This window comes from Oryx dammah, unplaced genomic scaffold, assembly GCF_014754425.2.
Source record: "Oryx dammah isolate SB20612 unplaced genomic scaffold, SCBI_Odam_1.1 HiC_scaffold_26, whole genome shotgun sequence".
NCBI classification, from domain to species: Eukaryota; Metazoa; Chordata; class Mammalia; order Artiodactyla; family Bovidae; genus Oryx; species Oryx dammah.
Window position 1 is genome coordinate 73,592,806 of NW_024070210.1, and position 18,079 is coordinate 73,610,884.

Consider the following 18,079-nt stretch of genomic DNA (forward strand, 5'->3'; position numbering starts at 1 on the left):
GCTGTACTGTATTTCCAACATACAAATACAATAGATGTAAATAAAATCAAATATAGATTGCTGCTACTGCTGCTAAGTCGCTTCAGTCGTGTCCGATTCTGTGCGACCCCATAGACAGCAGCCCACCAGGCTCCTCTGTCTTTGGGATTCTCCAGGCAAGAATACTGGAGTGGGTTGCCATTTCCTTCTCCAATGCATGACAGTGAAAAGTGAAAGTGAAGTCGCCCAGTCGTGCCCGACTCTTAGCGACCCCATGGACTGCAGCCTACCAGGCTCCTCCATCCATGGGATTTTCCAGGCAAGAGTACTGGAGTGGGGTGCCATTGCCTCCTCCGCAAATATAGATTATAGTACAATAATTGGGAAGTGATAAGCTTTGAATATTTATCCTGTTTTAAAATACAATATACTTAATTACAAATTATAATTTTAATAATGGGCATATGTAAAATCAGGCTCACTAAATTGCTGAAATTTTAGCAATCAACTCTTCCAAGCCAGTATAAACTGACTCTAGCACATTGTATTATTTCAAAAATTCCTATTTCTTGTCAGGAGAACAAGCCACAGACAGACAAGCTTCGTGTTCCATTTGAGACTGTGGAGAGAGAAGAGAGAATATGACATTCTCTGTGTTTCTTTCAGATGGGTCAGTCAGTGAGCCAGACATGGCAGCCAACTTCTGCCCTGACCACAAGGCGCCCATGGTACTGTTCTTGGACCGTGTGTATGGCATCAAGGATCAAACTTTTCTGCTCCACTTGCTGGAAGTTGGATTTTTACCTGACCTAAGAGCCTCTGCCTCTCTAGATACAGTAAGTGGTTAAAATGAGAAAATTATTTTTTCATCATTGTAAGTGATTAATATTGGAGTCAGAAGTGAAGTTTCTATCCACTCCCTGATCACAAATTAGTAGCTTGCTTTAAAGAGTGAGAAGATAGAGAAACAAGAAATGGAGGATCTGAATTTCCTGGTCCAGAGACTTAAATGTGGGTAAACTGGACCTGAGCTATTCAGTCTCGCTCCGTCCAGTGCAGTGTCCCTTCCTCAGCACTGTGGTGGTGGTGGCAGGGAGCAGTGCTATCCCGTGCACTGCAGGGGTTTAGCATCATTCCTGCCCTCTGCTGGTATCACATGCCAGTAGCACACCCCCAAAGCAATTCACCAGATGTACCCTGGGAGACACAGCCACCCTCACATGAGAACCATGGCTCTACCACTTATGAAGAAGGATGGCTGGCAAGCATGATAGGCTGGAAATACTCTTCCTACTCTGACTCCTTACGTTATATGCACTGACCATCAGGAAGGATAATAGTCTGAAGCTCAGGGCATAACAAGGTCAACGTAACAGGCCAAGTACAAATCCAAGTTTGGCAGTCAAGTGTGAGGTAGGGTAATCCATCATCGACAGACATCAAGACAGGAGGCCCAGGAGTTAGAAAACAAGAATGCCAGGTGCTCCAGGTCAGGACGAAGCAGAGAGAGAGAACACTAGATGTTCTGAGTTTAAGGAGAAGAGACCAATGAGATCAGTGTAAGTTTTAAAACAAATATTGACCAGCTTAGGGTTGTTTTTAAATTGTATTATTATTTATTTATTTATCTAGCTTATCTGGGTCTTTGTTGCCGCACATGGGCGACTTTCTAGTTGTGGCACCCAGGCTTCCTGTTGTCGTGACTTCTCTTGTTGCCGAGCACAGGCTCTAGGTGCACGTGGGCTCAGCAGCTGTGGCTCGAGGGTGTTGGGGCACAGGCTCAGCAGTTGTGGCACGTGGCCTTAGTGGCTCCGCTGCACGTGGGATCTTCTGTACCAGGGATCGAGCCAGTGTCCTCTGCACTGCAAGGTGGATTCTTAACCACTGGACCTTCAGGGTTGTTTTTAAAGAGCCAATGGCATATCTCCTTGATCAGTTGTAAAGTTTCTCAAAGGCACCACCTGGTGTCCAACAGCAGTAGAAGTCTGAGCTCCGGTGAGGGGTGGTCGGCTAGACAGTACCTTAACTGGGGTGAATTCCACTTGAACGAGTTACTCAGAAATGGATGGAGTCACCCAGAAGTGGAAAGCAGTATGAGCCCCAATCTGAATGGGCCTTCCATCCCTATCTGTGGCATGGAGATAAGAAATGGTATATCCATGAAGGCATTAGGGGCATATGGCTGTTTTGTAAAATTAAAACAGTTAAAAGCTTCCACTGCTTTTTTTTTTAATCTTTCTTATAAGTTCTTTGATTTAAAAAATAAAAAGTTATTAACTTGTGGGACATTCCCAAATTTCCTGATCAAAGCGTTCACCTTGTTCATAAATCAGATAAGCAGCAAATAAGCTTCTAGAATTTGGTGTTCAAATCGTAGGCTTATCTACACACTAACTTCCACAAAGGAAGCTTTGTATTCAGTTCCTCAGCACATGCATTTTCATGCATTCTCTTTTGAAAACTTTTAAGCCACTGGCATCAAAGCTCTTTCTCATTTTAAAAACTCTGTCTTTTAAAGAGATAAATGTGGAAGATTCGCTATTTCTTTCCATATGATTACTGCAGCTCCTAGAAGGCAAACTTTTGATAATTAATAGAAATACCCAGAAATATGTACCATTCAAAGAAAACAGTTTATCAAATCATGTTATAGGAAATGTGTTGCAGATACACTGGCTGTGACCATCACAGGAAATAAGGGTATTTCCTCTCTGTGGGCCGCAAGGTTTCTTTAGTTCTTCCCTTAAAAAAAAAATGACAGTTAACCATGCTTTGGTTATATTTAATGTCACTAAGTGGGCCTTCCTTAAATCCAGCCTGTCTAAATGAGCAAGAGAGAACACTGTGAGTGATGACTACAGCAGAGTTTTAGAGAAGGCCGTAGGTTTCTATTCCATTACACGTTTTCTCATGAAGTGGGTTCCCTTTAGTGATGTCTTACCCTCATGCCAATGATCAGATTTCAGATTGCTCACAGTGCTCATAAATTAGGTGATGGGGTTAGAGCTCCACTTTCTCCCTGTGAAACTGTCACAAAACCAGTGTTTGAGTGCTTGCTGAGCCTGTGGTAGTGGTAGTTTAGTTGCTAAGTCGTGTCCAATTCTTGCAACCCCATGGACTGTAGCCCGCCAGGTTCCTCTGTCCATGGGATTCTCCAGGCAAGAAAACTGGAATGGATTGCCATTCCCTTCTCCAGGGGACATTCCCTACCCAGGAATCGAACCCACATCTCCTGTATTGCAGGCAGATTCTTTACCGCTGAGTCACCAAGAGCCTGTAACCATTTGCTCATCTCGAAATCACAAGAGGACAGCTTGTGAGTCTCCATAATGAAAGAAAAGAGATGGAGAACCAGAATAATATTATAAATAATAATACAGAAACTTGGAAGTTGGACTTTGCAAACAACAAGGGTGTTGGGTTAGACTGGTCATCAGCTTGTTTTAACAAGGGTTTGGAATTCTTCTTGAATGAAACAGGAGTTTGTGGACCATTTGGGATGAGTTAGCACCAGTCAGCCTTTGCTTTTCTTTTGTTTATTATTTCTTTTAACCTGATTCTTTTTTTTTTCCTTTAAGATGCAAAAGATAAACAGGTCTCTTTAGACAGAGTAGCAGTTGTTCAGTCTGTCCCTGTGAAACACACATGAGTACACCTCCCTGCCTTGCTGATTATGAGCTCAGCGCAGGGGAAGCCTGGCCCTGTCCTTCCCAGGAGACTGACCAGCATCTCAATCCCCTTTCTTAGGTTTCCCTAAGCACCACCGAGGCGGCGCTGGCACTGAACAGGTACATATGTTCTGCTGTGCTCCCGCTCCTCACAAGATGCGCCCCTCTCTTTGCCGGGACAGAACACTGCACTTCTTTGATTGACTCTACACTGCAGACAATATACAGGCTTTCCAAGGGGCGATCCCTCACCAAAGCTCAGAGGGACACCATAGAGGAGTGTCTGCTGGCCATCTGCAAGTAAGTGCACGCTCCCGTGTGTCTCACTTCTGTGTGTGTGTCTGTGTCAGCTGCATTTAATTGTGTAACCCCAGACCTGGTAAATTGAGTCTGAGGATACGCTCAGACTCTACGATTGTGCTGGGTCCCCTACTTGCCACAGGCTCTTTCTTTGTTTTTAATGTTCTGTTGAAATATAGTTGATTTACATTGTCGTGTTAAGTTTCAGCTGTAGAAAAAAGAATTCAGTTATATATGTATATATACACACACACACATATATACACACACATGTATATATACACACACACATATATACACACATGTATATATACACACATATATATACACACACATGTATATATACACACATATATATACACACACATATATACACACGTATATATACACACATACATACACACACACATATACATACACACATGTATATATACACACACATATACACATACATGTATATATACACACACATATATATACACACACATGTATATATACACACACATATATACACACACACGTATATATACACACACATATATATACACACACATGTATATACGCACACACACATATATATACACACACACGTATATATACACACATGTATATATACACACACATATATATACACACACATATATATATATACACACACACGTATATATACACACACACACATATATACGCACACACATATATATACACACACATATATATATACACACACACATATATACACACACACATATACACACACACATATATATATGCACACACATATATATATACACAAACGCATATATATACACACACACACATATATACATACACACGTATATACACACACACACATATATATATTCTTCTTTAGACTTTTCCCACTGTAGATTATTAAAAGACTGTGTCATACAGTAGGTCCTTGTTTATATATATATATATATATTACACAAATACACACACACATGGGTTTCCCAGGAGGCACAGTTGTAAAGAATCTATCTACCATGCAAGAGATGTGGTTTCGATTCATGGGTGGGGAAGATCCCCTGGAGGAGGAAATGACTACCCACTCCAGTATTCTTGCCTGGAAAACTCCATGGACAGAGGAGCCTGGAGGACCACAGGCCATGGGGTCACAAAGAGTCGGACACGACTGATTGAGCATGCACATGTGTGTGCCACACACACACACATATGTCTAATAAACTCCTAATTTATCCACAGGCTCCACAGGCTCTTTCTGATGAAGCTCATCTCTTGCTCTGGGGAAGGGATGGGACTGACAGCTCAGGCTCTAGCCCTGAGAATTGGTAGGTCAGAGGATGAGACCATCTTTCAGGCCTGAAGTATTCAGATTAAGAAGTGATAAATTAGGTGGTTAGGATTACACAGTACTATATGTAAAATATATAACTAACAAAGACCTACTGTATAGTATACAGAACTCTACTCAATATTCTGTAATAATAGATGTAATATATGGGAAAAGAAGCTGAAAAAGAATATGTGTGTGTGTATATATAACTGATTCACTTTGCTGTAGACCTGAAACTAACACAACATTGTAAATCAACTATAATAGTAGCAGTAATGTTAGTCACTTAGTTGTGTCCAGTTCTTTGCAACCCCATGGACTGTAGCCTGCCAGGCTCCTCTGTTAATGGAATTCTCCAGGCAAGAATATTGGAGTGGATAGCCATTCCCTTCTCCAGGGGATCTTCCCAACCAAGGGATCAAACCCAGTTCTCCTTCATTGCAGGCAGATTCTTTACCTTCTGAGCCACCAGGGAAGCCTAAAATCAACTATACTCCAATATAAAAAAAAAAAAAAAAGAATGAATGCTTTACACAGAGGCCAGACTATAAAAGCATGAGTCAAAGCAGCCCACTCTAGGCCAACATAAGACCTGAGACAAACAAAAGAAGGCAACTCCAGTCCCCGTGGGGAATCAAGGCAGGCGTGCTCACTGCCACAGATGGGCAACCAGGGACAGAGTGTCCAGCCACCCTGAGACCCAGAATTGTCAGAAAACTACGTCAGATCTCGCGAGGTCAAAGGAAGAAGGGCTCTTCCAATGGCGAGCCTCAGGCCTAGGCTCTGCTGTTTAAGCCAGTGGTTTTCCACCTCAGCTATGTATTAGAATCACCTGGGTGCCCAGGCCACATCTCAGTCCCTAGAATCCAAACCTTGAGGGATGGGAGCCAGGCCCTTAGCTTGTGAAGCGCGTCAGACAACTCCATGATGCAGCCAAGACTGAGAGTCACTGCTGTGGGTTGTCCTGGAGTCAAGCCCAGCAGGCGTCCCTTTACTGGCCAACTGGGTCTGGCCCTGATTCTTGTTGAGTGGGTTGTTTCCTAGTCACACTAGAGATGACTGTGCAGTGGTGGGACTGGGGCTGCCTAGAAAAAAGCAATTGGTCAGTCCGTTCAGGACATCAAATTAAAAGGCCATCTCACATTTGTGTTTCGAGTGTAACGTGGTCCTTCTATTTTAAATGCTTTATTAAAATTAACCTTTAAATGCCACCTGTCATCTAAGGCCTTTTACCTCAACTATTGAGTTGCCTAAAAAGCTTGTTCGGGTTTTCCTGCTAGACATAGAAAAACTCAAACATTTTGGCCAACCCAATACTTTTATGGGTTAAGCTGTGTCATGCACAGTGCTGTTTGCCTAGGAAGTGGAGTGGAGGGGGTGGGCCATCCTCCCAGGCCCCATAAAAGGGCTTTCTCTTGAGATCCTCTACCAAAATCAGTCTCTTATACTCTGACAGCACTTCATTCATTCCAGTGTCATTAGAACTGGCAGAGAATTAAGCTTATTTGAATGCTGTTGGTCCTGGAAGGGAAACAAAGCTTGGTAAACACACTACAGGCCTCTAGGAATTAGCAAGGTGACTAAGGTTTCCATGCCAGCACTTCACAAGGAGGAGCAGGAGCTCCTTGACTGGTGGATGTGGTCGGGCATCTACTTTTCTCCTGCGTAGCGGCCAAGGGAATAAACAGTCTGCACAGAAGTCCTTCCTGTTGGCATTGGTTCTATAATTGGCTGGTAGCTACGTCCATCACAGCTGTAGGTCTTGTTCAACCTTTTCCTAGGTCTGAACTCACCAGGTATCTTGGGAACCAAACCAAAAGTCCTGTCTCCCAGCATAAGCTGGTTCCTAGTTTTTTTTTTTAAGTAATGGCAAGACTAAGCTTTTAACAACAGACAAGCTTTGTTGTTAGCATATATGTCTTTTTTTTAAATTTAAATTTATTTATTTTAATTGGAGGCTAATTACTTTACAATATTGTATTGGTTTCGCCGTACATCAACATGAATCCGCCACGGGTGTCTTTAAAGAATCAGACCAGATGTTGGGAAAATTAGAATTTTGTATCAAACCAATATTAGAGCTCACAGCCCTATTCCTATGTTCCTAGGAGCTTCTCCACTCCTCTTCTTGGCCATCTGGGCTCTAGAAACAGCAGACAAACTGATACTTAACTAGCTTTATTATTTATTAAGTCAGGAGTTAATTGAGTGCTAGATTTATTTTACTCCTTGATTTTATTTGTTAGTCTAAAGTGATACTGCTAATTAGGTAAACAGTGTAAAAAAAAACAATTTTATATGTTTATGATTATTACATTTAGAGACAAGCTTTTACTTGCTATACATCATGATTGACATTTTCACTCCAGGGATTTTTATCGCAAGGCCAGTTCTAGCAAAATTTGTGAAACAGACGAGCTATGTTGTCCATTTCTATTCACATCTATCCTCCTTGTTGTAGATGCCTCTGAGGCTCTTTGTGGCATTTTAACATTCAAGATCAGAGTTATTAACTTTGCCTCCTTGTCTCTTAGGCATCTCTGGAAAGGGGCCTGTGAGCTGAACTTATGTGCCAAATTGTGTCTAAGTGTGTATTTTATCTGGGAAGAATCCAGAGGTTCCACAGGGTTTTAAAAGGTTTGGCAATCTAAAACTAATGGCTAAATCAACATGGTTTATCTCTCTTTTCTCTCAGAATTTACTTGTACCAATACTAAGGCCATGAATGCTTTGATAATTTGATACATTGTTCTCTAATTATTCAATTTGCTTTTTAAAGAAGTTTCTTTCTTTCTTTTTTTTTTTTTTTTTTTTAGGACAAACCCTTAACCCAAAGACATGATTTTGATAATGAGAATTTCAGGTTCAGTAACTCAGAGCACCCTTCAAATCACCAGTAGGTGTCCTCAGATTCCACCTGTGCAGCTGGTCACCTCTTGCTTCTTCCTTGGCGGAGTTCAGGAGCATGGTCGGTCTGCAGAGAGTTCTAAAATCACCTGGACTTTCTTTCTGTTGTATTTCTGTGATATATATTTCTTTGCCCATAGTCAGTGGCTGTATTTTGATTGAGTGTCATAGACCCTAGAACATCCTGTCACACGGTGATTAGAATTTAACCTTAAGGATCTCAAGCCGTGAGCCCCACTCTCTCTTTCTGCATTTTAACTACACTTGATTTTTAAAGTCTTTTACCATTGACTGTGGTTTTATCCATGATCTTGTGATTTAGGAGCTAAGTGTTTTGAAGCTCAGCTCTAATATACGGTTATCGCTGCTGTGTATTTCTTTCATTCTCTCTCTCCCCCTCCTTTTTTTTCACTATATCCTTTTGTTTTTCTTATTCTGTATTGCAGTCACTTGAGACCTTCCATGTTACAGCAACTCCTGCGACGTCTAGTTTTTGATGTGCCCCAACTCAATGAATACTGCAAAATGCCTCTTAAGGTAAACCTCTCTGTTACAGAAATACAGTCTATGGCACAGGAAACGTACCTTGTAAAACATGATCTTCACAACAGAGGGAGCAAAATACATCTGAAATGGGTTTTACCCCTTTGAGTCGATAGCAAACTGAATACAACCTCCAAAATCAAGCCCTTTCTTTTTTATGATTTATTTATTTTTAATTGGAGGATAATTGCTTTACAAGATTGTGTTGGTTTCTGCCATACATCAACAAGAATTAGTCACAGGTATACATATGTCCCCTCACTCTTAAACCTCCCACCCCCCAATCCCATCCCACTCCTCCAAGTTTCCCTAGAGCACTGTGGAAGGCTGTGGAATCTCTGACAACATACAAGCTGTTGTCAACACACAACATACAAGCTTCTTGAGTGTAGAGGTTGGAAAGAATAATTCTGCTGGATTCATTAACCGCTCCAATTTGCCTTAATCGATTTCCACCAATTACTTGTTATTTAGCAGAGGTTAGTGAAGGGACTTGAATCTTTGTACTTTCCTGCCCTAATTAGGTTTTCAGAAGGTTTTTAATCTCAAAAAGCTTTGAAGTCCTGTGATTCTTCCTTTAGGTACAGAAAGTAAAATGTCCCTTTTCTTTTCCATACTATATTACCCTTTTTTTCCCCTTTTATAACAGATCTTTAAATTTTTTTCACTTCTTTTCTCTTATTAGTAAAAAGTAAGGCCACAGAGCCCTGTTTTCATCATCTGGTTCCCTATTTTGTCACAAATTACCAACATTTTATTGCTGGTATGGCAAGCATTCCGGCCTGGTTGAGAAGACACCAGAATCAGTCACCCACAAGGGCAATGTGTTTCATCTTTTACCTCTGAGGCACCTGCTCTAGTTGTATATTCAAAAGGGTCAGCAGTTTCCAGCCACACCTGAAAATTCTGCCTAGTGATTTCAACAGAACTTTCCTTCTTTTCAGAAATAATCTAAGCAAAGATTTCAGGAAGTGTTTTACTGGGATAAACAGAATTCCAAGAGGCCCTTAGTCCATCCTCTTCTTCCATGCCAGGTAGAAGACAGCTGGTATGTTGTCAGAGATTCCACAGCCCCCCACGGGCTTATTCTCCTGTCTAACCCTAAAACTCTCGGTTTTCTTCCGAAAAAGTCCTTTAGATAAAAAACACAGTTTTTACAGTTCAGCTTGGCATTGCTTCCTTGGAATGCCTGTGCCATCAGCTGAATTCTGGCTCCCAAAGAGACATCATCACTAGCACTCAGCAAGCTCACTTTTACCCCTTAGATCAGCGGGATTTTTCCTGGAGGATGTGGATCCCGCCTGCTGGGATGGGACCTTTGGCAGTATTCGTGTCCCCTCTACTGGCCACGTGGGGAACTGCTGTAACATGGCTAGACCATCAAAAGGCTCGAGGGAAAGGCAGGGAAGCCAAGGGCAGGAATCAATGTGGAGAAATCTGTGGACCCACAGCCTGCTCCCTGCCCACCCCTCCTTGTATCAGCATTACCAGATTTACAAGCAAAGATCTCAGAAGAAATTTTCCTCAGGCCTGACTGGCTGGAACACAGACACTTCCAGAGGGTAGCATTTTCCCATTTGGAGTAGTAACAGTTCCTCTCCCATTTTATAGGAGCCTCTGGGGGTGATTTAGGAGGCATGAGAGTTAATGGGGCAGATTCCGTTTGGGCTGAAGCTCGTGAGGCACAAGAGCAGACCATTCCCAGTCTCTGTAGACAGCCTGACTATTTGCATTGTTTGGTTTCCCGCTCCTGGTGGGTCTGTGCTGTCTTCTCCCCTGTGTGCTGTCGATGCCTGCGGATCAACTCTGCCCCACCCTGCTGGTGCATCCTTGTTCTCAACCTGCCAGCTTCTGACGAATCACTACGAACAGTGCTGGAAGTATTATTGTCTGCCTTCGGGCTGGGGGAGCTACGGTCTGGCCGTGGAGGAAGAGCTACATCTGACAGAGAAGCTCTTCTGGGGGATTTTTGACTCCCTCTCCCATAAGGTAATGGCAGCGCTCCTGGAACCGAGTGGGGTAAGGGTGGCTGGACCTCGGTGATACAAGCACCTGCACATAAGAATAGCTGATTCCCAGTCACCCTCTACCGTGTGCCCGAAACTCTGCCAAGCACTTTGCAAGCGGATCACATGCATTATCCCAACTACCCTGACCCTCATTTGACAGGTGGGAGATCTGTTGGTAACTTGCCAGACTCACAAAGTTAACATGTGGAGAGCTACTTTCAGAATAAATCAGAAGAATGTCTCCAGGTTCCAGGATTAATGACTTACTTCTTTCCCTTCCTTCCCTCCTCACCCCCCCACCCCGACCCCCACCGATGTTACTGGCCCCCGTTAGCCTGCCTTCACCAAGTTCAAGCCTAGAGAAGTCCTAGCATTTGCCCTGAGGTGGGGTCATGGGATTCCCAGGAGACCTTTCAAGGGAGGAGCTGTCTAGCCTCTGGGGAGGAAGAGCTTGGGGGAGGACTAAGGGCCTCTGCATCCCAGCCTTCCTGTGCGGTCTGATTGGAACACAGCCCCGATCTCACACGTGCTCCCCTTCCCTTAACATATATTTAGATTTTCAATGTGACCAGCTTTAGACGAAGTCAGCAACATTCAGGATGGTATGGCCGTAGACAGGTCACCAGCTTTAAAGTTTTTCGGGTTTTCATACAGAAGTCAAGAGCAGCAATGCAGCTGCAGTCTGGTGTTGGTTGTGAATATGTGCTCAGTCATGCCCGACTCTTTGAAACCCCATGAACTATACCCACCAGGTTCCCCAGTCCATGAAATTGTCTCCAGGCAAGAATACTGGAGTGAGTCACCATTCCCTTCTCCAGGGCATCTTCCCAACCCAGGGACCAAACCCCCATTTCTTGTATCTCCTGCATTGGCAGGTGGATTCTTCACCACTGCACCACCCACACTTAAATGATCTTCACTCCTGTCTCCCTTTGGTCTACTACAAGCAGATCAAACGTTGTCCCTCACCCCACGTGTTTCAGCTGAGATTCCTTCCTGGCGAGGTTTAGGAGAGAATGGTGATACCGAGCAATCTGCTGACACTATCAGCGTGTGACCCACATTGGCTACTGGGGGGCCCAGCCAAGCTGCTGTGCCCTCTCCAGGCACAGGCTGGGTCAGTGTCTATAACCGTCTATGGCCGACAAGTTTGTAGACTTTTCTGGCCTAGTGAGAAACACTTTAACCTTTAGATATTCCTGCAAGTAGCTAAGTATGAGATACTGATTTAAACCTTGATTTAAGATTCCTCAACCTACAGCAACAGAGAAGGCGATGGCACCCCACTCCAGTTCTCTTGCCTGGAAACTCCCATGGACGGAGGAGCCTGGTAGGCTACAGTCCATGGGGTCGCGAATAGTCGGACACGACTGAGCGACTTCACTTTCCCTTTTCACTTTCATGCATTGGAGAAGGAAATGGCAACCCACTCCAGTGTTCTTGCCTGGAGAATCCCGGGGATGGGGGAGCCTGGTGGGCTGCCGTCTATGGGGTCGCAGAGAGTCGGACACGACTGAAGTGACTTAGCAACCTACAGCAAATGGTGACTTGAAGGCTTTACAGACTGTCACTTTTCTGTGACAAGGATACCTCAGTTTCCACCAGAATGCATTATAGGTCTTACATGTTCCCCATTTTGGTTAACCTGGGAAAATGCATGTGTTGGGTTCCCCCCCACCCCCCCGCCGCCAGCCAATTGGTGAGTGGTTCTGCCAGTGGCTGTGGTTCTGGTGCTGTGCTAACGTGGTCTTTGTCTTTTCTCACAGAGGTATGACCCAGATCTTTTCCGGATGGCCCTGCCCTGTCTCAGTGCAATAGCGGGGGCCCTGCCACCAGATTATTTAGATACCAGAATCTCAGCCACATTGGAGAAACAGGTCTCAGTGGACGCAGATGGCAACTTTGACCCCAAACCCATCAACACCGTGAAGTGAGTCCAGAGTCATCTCTAAGCTGGTCCTCTATTTTACCCCATGGCCAGTGTTTCTTTTTCAGAAGAAAGCCAGAAATTTAAACTTCCTTCCCTTCTCTCCCTTCCCTTCCAACGCTGTTTGCCATGTCCCTTGACACTACAAGTCACATCAGGTGCTGGATTTTGACCTCAACTCCTGAAGGTTTAATCCATCCATATCTGATTATATGTTATATTATTCTATTCTGCACTTCTTTTTGGAGGGTGGAGTTGGTTTATTTATTATAAAAAATGGATGCTCTCCACATATGTCTCCCGAGGCATTGTAAGTGTCCTGACAAATGATGCAATTAATTTATTAATGAGTTTTTTGACAAAATCTTTGCTCTTTGTGAATTAGGCCTGTACAGTACTAATAGCATCATACATCAAAGCCCCTCCTTAAATCACACTCAGCTGAGCTCCCACAAGACTTCAGGACGTGAGGGCAGAACAGCCCTTGGGGGGCGGTCCTTATTTGAGAGACTGGACCTGCTCTTTACCAATGAATGCTGGATTTTTGGAATGACTCTACAACAATTCCTTTTAATTTCTCCCACTGATTCTCCAGCATGCCTCACTGGTGGTGATTAGGCCATGGACGAAGTATTAGACAAGATCTACTCGATTTTGCCTTTGGCAATTCTGCCCCAATTATGATTATGGGTCATGGGGCATTTTCGGTGAAAAGCTCCAAACCTGCTGTGGTATGAGCAGGGAAAAGCAGGCATCCTGTTATGGACCCCTTGGACTTCTGTTTTACGGCAGTAGTTCTCAGATTAGAGCCATAGTCTGAGCCTTTCTCTGGAGCTGTCAGTTTTGATAACATATAAAATTCATCTTTGGGGAAATTAAATACACATTCCATCAGCAGAACCTTGAGCTGAATAAATGGTGGGAAATAGAATTGAACCTGCTGTAAGAAAGAGGTAAGGGATGTGATATACCAGGCTGGCCAAAGGGAAGGCAGGTATTGATTTTGGAGAACTTGGCCCCATGAAAACATCAGTGGGCCAAAGGATGCTGAAAGGTGTGACAACATGGACACTTTTATAAACATTATAAGACAGTGTGAAATCCTAGCAATTGTGTGCTAATGATGACTTGTTCCATGCTAATTTGAGAACTCTGATTTCTTCAGATAGATTTCTGACATCAGAGGTTCTTTGAGTAATATGAATAATGAAGACTAACTCTGACCAAAACTTAAACAGAAAAGGACCTTATTGTAAAAAGATACAGGGTCATTATTAAAATCTAAGGAAGGGCTGACTAAGCAGGCCTCAGCAAGGACAGGAACTAAAGCAGAGTGACCACATGGACATTCTCCAGGGGTCCCCATTGGATGCGTCACCATGAAGAATTTGCTGTCCTGGTTTCACTCAACTCAAGATTCAAATTACAAGTTCTCTGGTGGTCTAATGGTTAGGATTTCTGCACTTTTGCTGCTGTGGCCTGGGTTCAGCACCTGGTCAGGGAACTGAGATCCTACAAGCTGCACAGCACAGCCCTCCCCCCCAAAAAGATTCAAATTCCAGAGAGAATGAGTCCAGTTGGCCTCATCAGAGACAATCCTCAATGACAATTCACATGAGACTACATACAATGCAGGAAGACTTGCCCCTTAAAGGGAAGCAAAGGTGTATTACCAACAGAAGGGGTAAAAGCTGTGGGGCTAACAGAAATGACAAATGTCCACTGGACTGTCGTGATTCTAGCATTTAAGCATGAATCACCAGACCTCAAAAGGTAGGCACTATTTTGGATCCCTAGGTACTCTAGCTACCCACCCCTACCATCCCCCGATTGGAGTTGTGAGATGGCAGGGCAGTGTCTTTGATGAATGCATTCTCACAGTCTGGCCAGGACAGGTCTGGCCCCGGAGCCGAAGTGGTTCTTAGGAGCCGAGGGAACCTGGGGCAGCTGGAGGAAGGCCGCCTGAGACGCAGAGGCTGCTGCAGAGCTGCCCTCTGATTAGCCGTGGGTGTGTCTGTGACCTGGTCCTGAATATGCCACACCTGGAGCTCAGCAAGGCCACCGAGTCTGGTGCTCAGCTTCAAATCTGGAGTCAGCTGGCTGATCACATCCAACTTCTGTCGGTTGATTGTTGGTTCTGACTATCTTTTTGGCACATCTGGCTGAAGTGCTTGGGAAGGTGGTAATTTTATTTTTCCCCTCCTTTCACAGCTTCTCCTTGCCTGAAAAATTGGAATACATCGTCACCAAGTATGCTGAGCACTCCCATGATAAATGGGCCTGTGACAAGGTAGGGATTATCATCCAGCCAACAGTTGTCAGGGGGGTAAAAATAACCAGCCCAAGAACATTAAAGTGTTCGGTCCAGGAAATCTACCTGATGTGTCTAAGTGACAGACTTGCCATGCCAAGAGCATTCATTATTTTTGAGTGGCCATTTCCCAGGAATGGTGGAGGTCGGAGAAATAGGTGGTGGCAGCTGCTGGTGCAGCTTTTTTTGTCTCTCAAGGAAATGATTGATTCTGGGAGGGCTGCTGTCTCTCTTCCCGTTGCATTTCCTGGAGTTGGTGCTCAAGCACATACTTATGTATGCTTGATATAAATGCTTAATGTGGGGCCAGAAGCTTTTATTCAATTTTTTTTTAATGTAGCATTAGGAAAGGGAAAATTGAATGGAAAGCTTTACTCTCACTTTCTGCCAGCAAGCTGAATTTTGGTCTAGGGAGGACACCCATCTTCCCATGACAGGCAGTGCTGGAACTTCCAGACTCTCCCTTATTAATAAGCCCGTCCATCTGGTGTTTAAAATTCTTCACCACATGAGGTCAGGCTGCTTAATAAGTTTAATTGCTCTGTCAGCCCTTTAATGCTGGCAGGCAAAAGGAGAGGAATGTGTCAAAGCCATCCCGGAGTCCTGTAGGCAGCCAGTTAAGCACTGGGGCCATTGCTCAGCTGCAGTTTACAGCCCGAAACGGTGGACCCACCTCCACAGCACAACTGCAGAAACCACCTCCCTGGTTGCACGCTGGATGAGATATAGCTTGAAGCCTTGGCTCAGCCTCTGTCATGAGCTGGGCTCAGCTCTGATTCTTTCCTGAGCTACTGTTTGGGGCTCATGACAACAACGATCATTGTATCTGTAGAATGGGCTCATGATTCTAGAACAGAGATTGGCATGCTTTTTCTATGAAGGGCCAGATAATAACCATTTTAGGATTTGTGAGCCAGACAGTCTCCATTGCAACTACTCATCTCTGTTGTGGGGGCGCAAAAGCAGCCATGGCCAACCTGTAAATGAAGGAGCAGCCTATGTAATACACTAAAAACTGTCTTTCTAAAACAGGGGCTCAGCTGGATTTGGCCCAAGGGCTGTCTGTAGCTTGCTGACTGTCGCACCAGAGCATCTGTGTTTTCTCTGCAGGCCTTCACATGCGCATCTGGGCAGCTTGGACTTAGGGACAGGGACACGTCCGTGAATCATCCAGTGCATCCCTAGGTCACATGCACTTTACCTTTTTAGTCACTCCTGCATTTATATAGTTCTCTCTGTCCAAGCCACGGTTTTAGACCAGGCTGCACTCATCTTTTGCCCAGACAATGTGATGACCTTTCAACTAGTCTGCCCATGTGTATTTTATCCAGTCTGCTCCTCATGCTACTGGCAAGCAATGGTTGCAGTGTGCAGGTTTGGTCAGATTCCCCCAAATGGATCATGTTGTTCAGGCCAGTCCCTTTTCCTTGTTAAAATCCCTTAATAGCTTCTAACAATTTCAATGTAAAAGCGAAAATCCTTTTTGCGGTCTGAGAGACCCTGCCAACATCTCTAGCCTCCTCTCTCTCCCCTCATCCTCTGCCTTCCAACCACATGCCTTTTATTTAGGGTCATTCCTTCCCTCCCTTCCCCACCCCCATCTCTCTCTCTCAAACACACACATACACATAAACACACACACACACACTCTCTCTCTCTCTCTCTCTCTTTCTCACACATACTCTCTCTTTCTCTCTCTCTCTCTCTCTCTCTCTCTCTCTCACTCTACATAAGCCTGGATCCACCTTGTCTGAGCCAGGTACTCATCTGTACTCATGTGAAAACACCATTCATCAATTCCTCCTTCAAAATCTGTCCAAGTGTGAATCCCTAGGATGCCTCTTTCCCTGATTTCTCAAATATAGGCCCTCTTAGCACCTTGCTGTTTTCCTTCACAGTATTTTTAGAGCAGTCTGATATGGTTCTATTCATAACAGTTATCCATTTACATACACCAGTTATGAGCTGTGCATTTACTGGTATGGTATCTGATGAATCTGTCTTTTCCACTATCCTGGAAGCTTCACATTTGCCAGGTGGGCACTGATAATCTGACAAGGAGAAGAGTATTTTCCCCTGCCTTCAAGGACCCACAGTCTGTGGGGTCCTTGAACTAAATGAACCAGCCATTGTACAGGTTGTGCTGTGCTGTGATGGACATGAGCACTGGGTGAGAGCATCTGGAGGAGACCCCAGCCCAGTAGCAGGGGGTCCAGGAACGCTTCCTCGAGCTGATGACATGTACAGTATGTGATAGAAAACATTGTTCAGACACAGGGGAGCAAGTGCTGTGTAGGCTGTGGAAGCAATCGGTGCAGACCCTGAGAGGCAAGAGTGTGTGGTGGCTTTCAAGGAAGTTTGGTTCAACATGATGGGGTCACAGAGCAGGGCAGGGGCAGAAAGGCAGGACACGAGCCTAAAGGGGCCAACAAGCTCTTTGCTGCAGCCATAGAGGCCAGAAAGAGCTTGGATTTTTACCGTGATGGCAGTTGCGAATCAGAAAATTTTAAAGCAGCAGAGTGCCCTGATCAGAGTATTTTATAGAAATCGTCCGACAGTGGTATTGCAAATGCAATCCGTTAGAGAGGGCAAGACTGGAGGCAGGGAGACCACATAGGAAGCAGCTGCAGTAATCCAGGTGACAGCTGATGGTCGTTTAGCTGCTACGTCATGTCTGACTTTTCAAGATTCCACAGACTCTAGCACACCAGGCTCCTCTGTCCATGGGATTTCCCAGGCAAGAATACTAGAGTGGGTTGCCATTTCCTCCTCCAGGGGATCTTCTCAGTCCAGTGATCACAGCCACAACTCCTGCATGGCAGGCAGACTCTTTACCACTGAGCCACCTGAGAATGCCCAAAGGTGGCTTCTTCTTGTTGAGTTGCTGTCATGTCTGACTCTCTGTGACCCCGTGCACTGTAGCCCACCAGGCTCCTCTGTTCACGGAGTTTCCCAGGCAAGAATACTGGAGTGGGTTGCCATTTCCTCCTCCAGGGGAGAGTGATGGCAGCCTGGGCCAAAGCACTGGCAGGAAAGTGAGGGCGAGGCAGATGATAGGTCTGAGAGGCTGAACACATGTGAACAGGTACAGAGTGAAGAGGATGTTGAGGAAGGCTC

General features: G+C 44.6%; 1 protein-coding gene across 1 annotated transcript in view; it reads left to right on the top strand.

Annotated features, from left to right (window-relative positions):
• RYR3 (ryanodine receptor 3) overlaps positions 1–18,079 on the top strand; it is a 573,948-nt gene that overhangs the window by 451,884 nt on the left and 103,985 nt on the right. The window contains exons 47-52 of the mRNA XM_040227012.1: positions 646–815; positions 3,727–3,947; positions 8,619–8,709; positions 10,564–10,704; positions 12,491–12,654; positions 14,863–14,941. Coding sequence (XP_040082946.1) covers positions 646–815; positions 3,727–3,947; positions 8,619–8,709; positions 10,564–10,704; positions 12,491–12,654; positions 14,863–14,941 — 866 coding nt within the window. The remainder of the gene's footprint in view (positions 1–645; positions 816–3,726; positions 3,948–8,618; positions 8,710–10,563; positions 10,705–12,490; positions 12,655–14,862; positions 14,942–18,079) is intronic.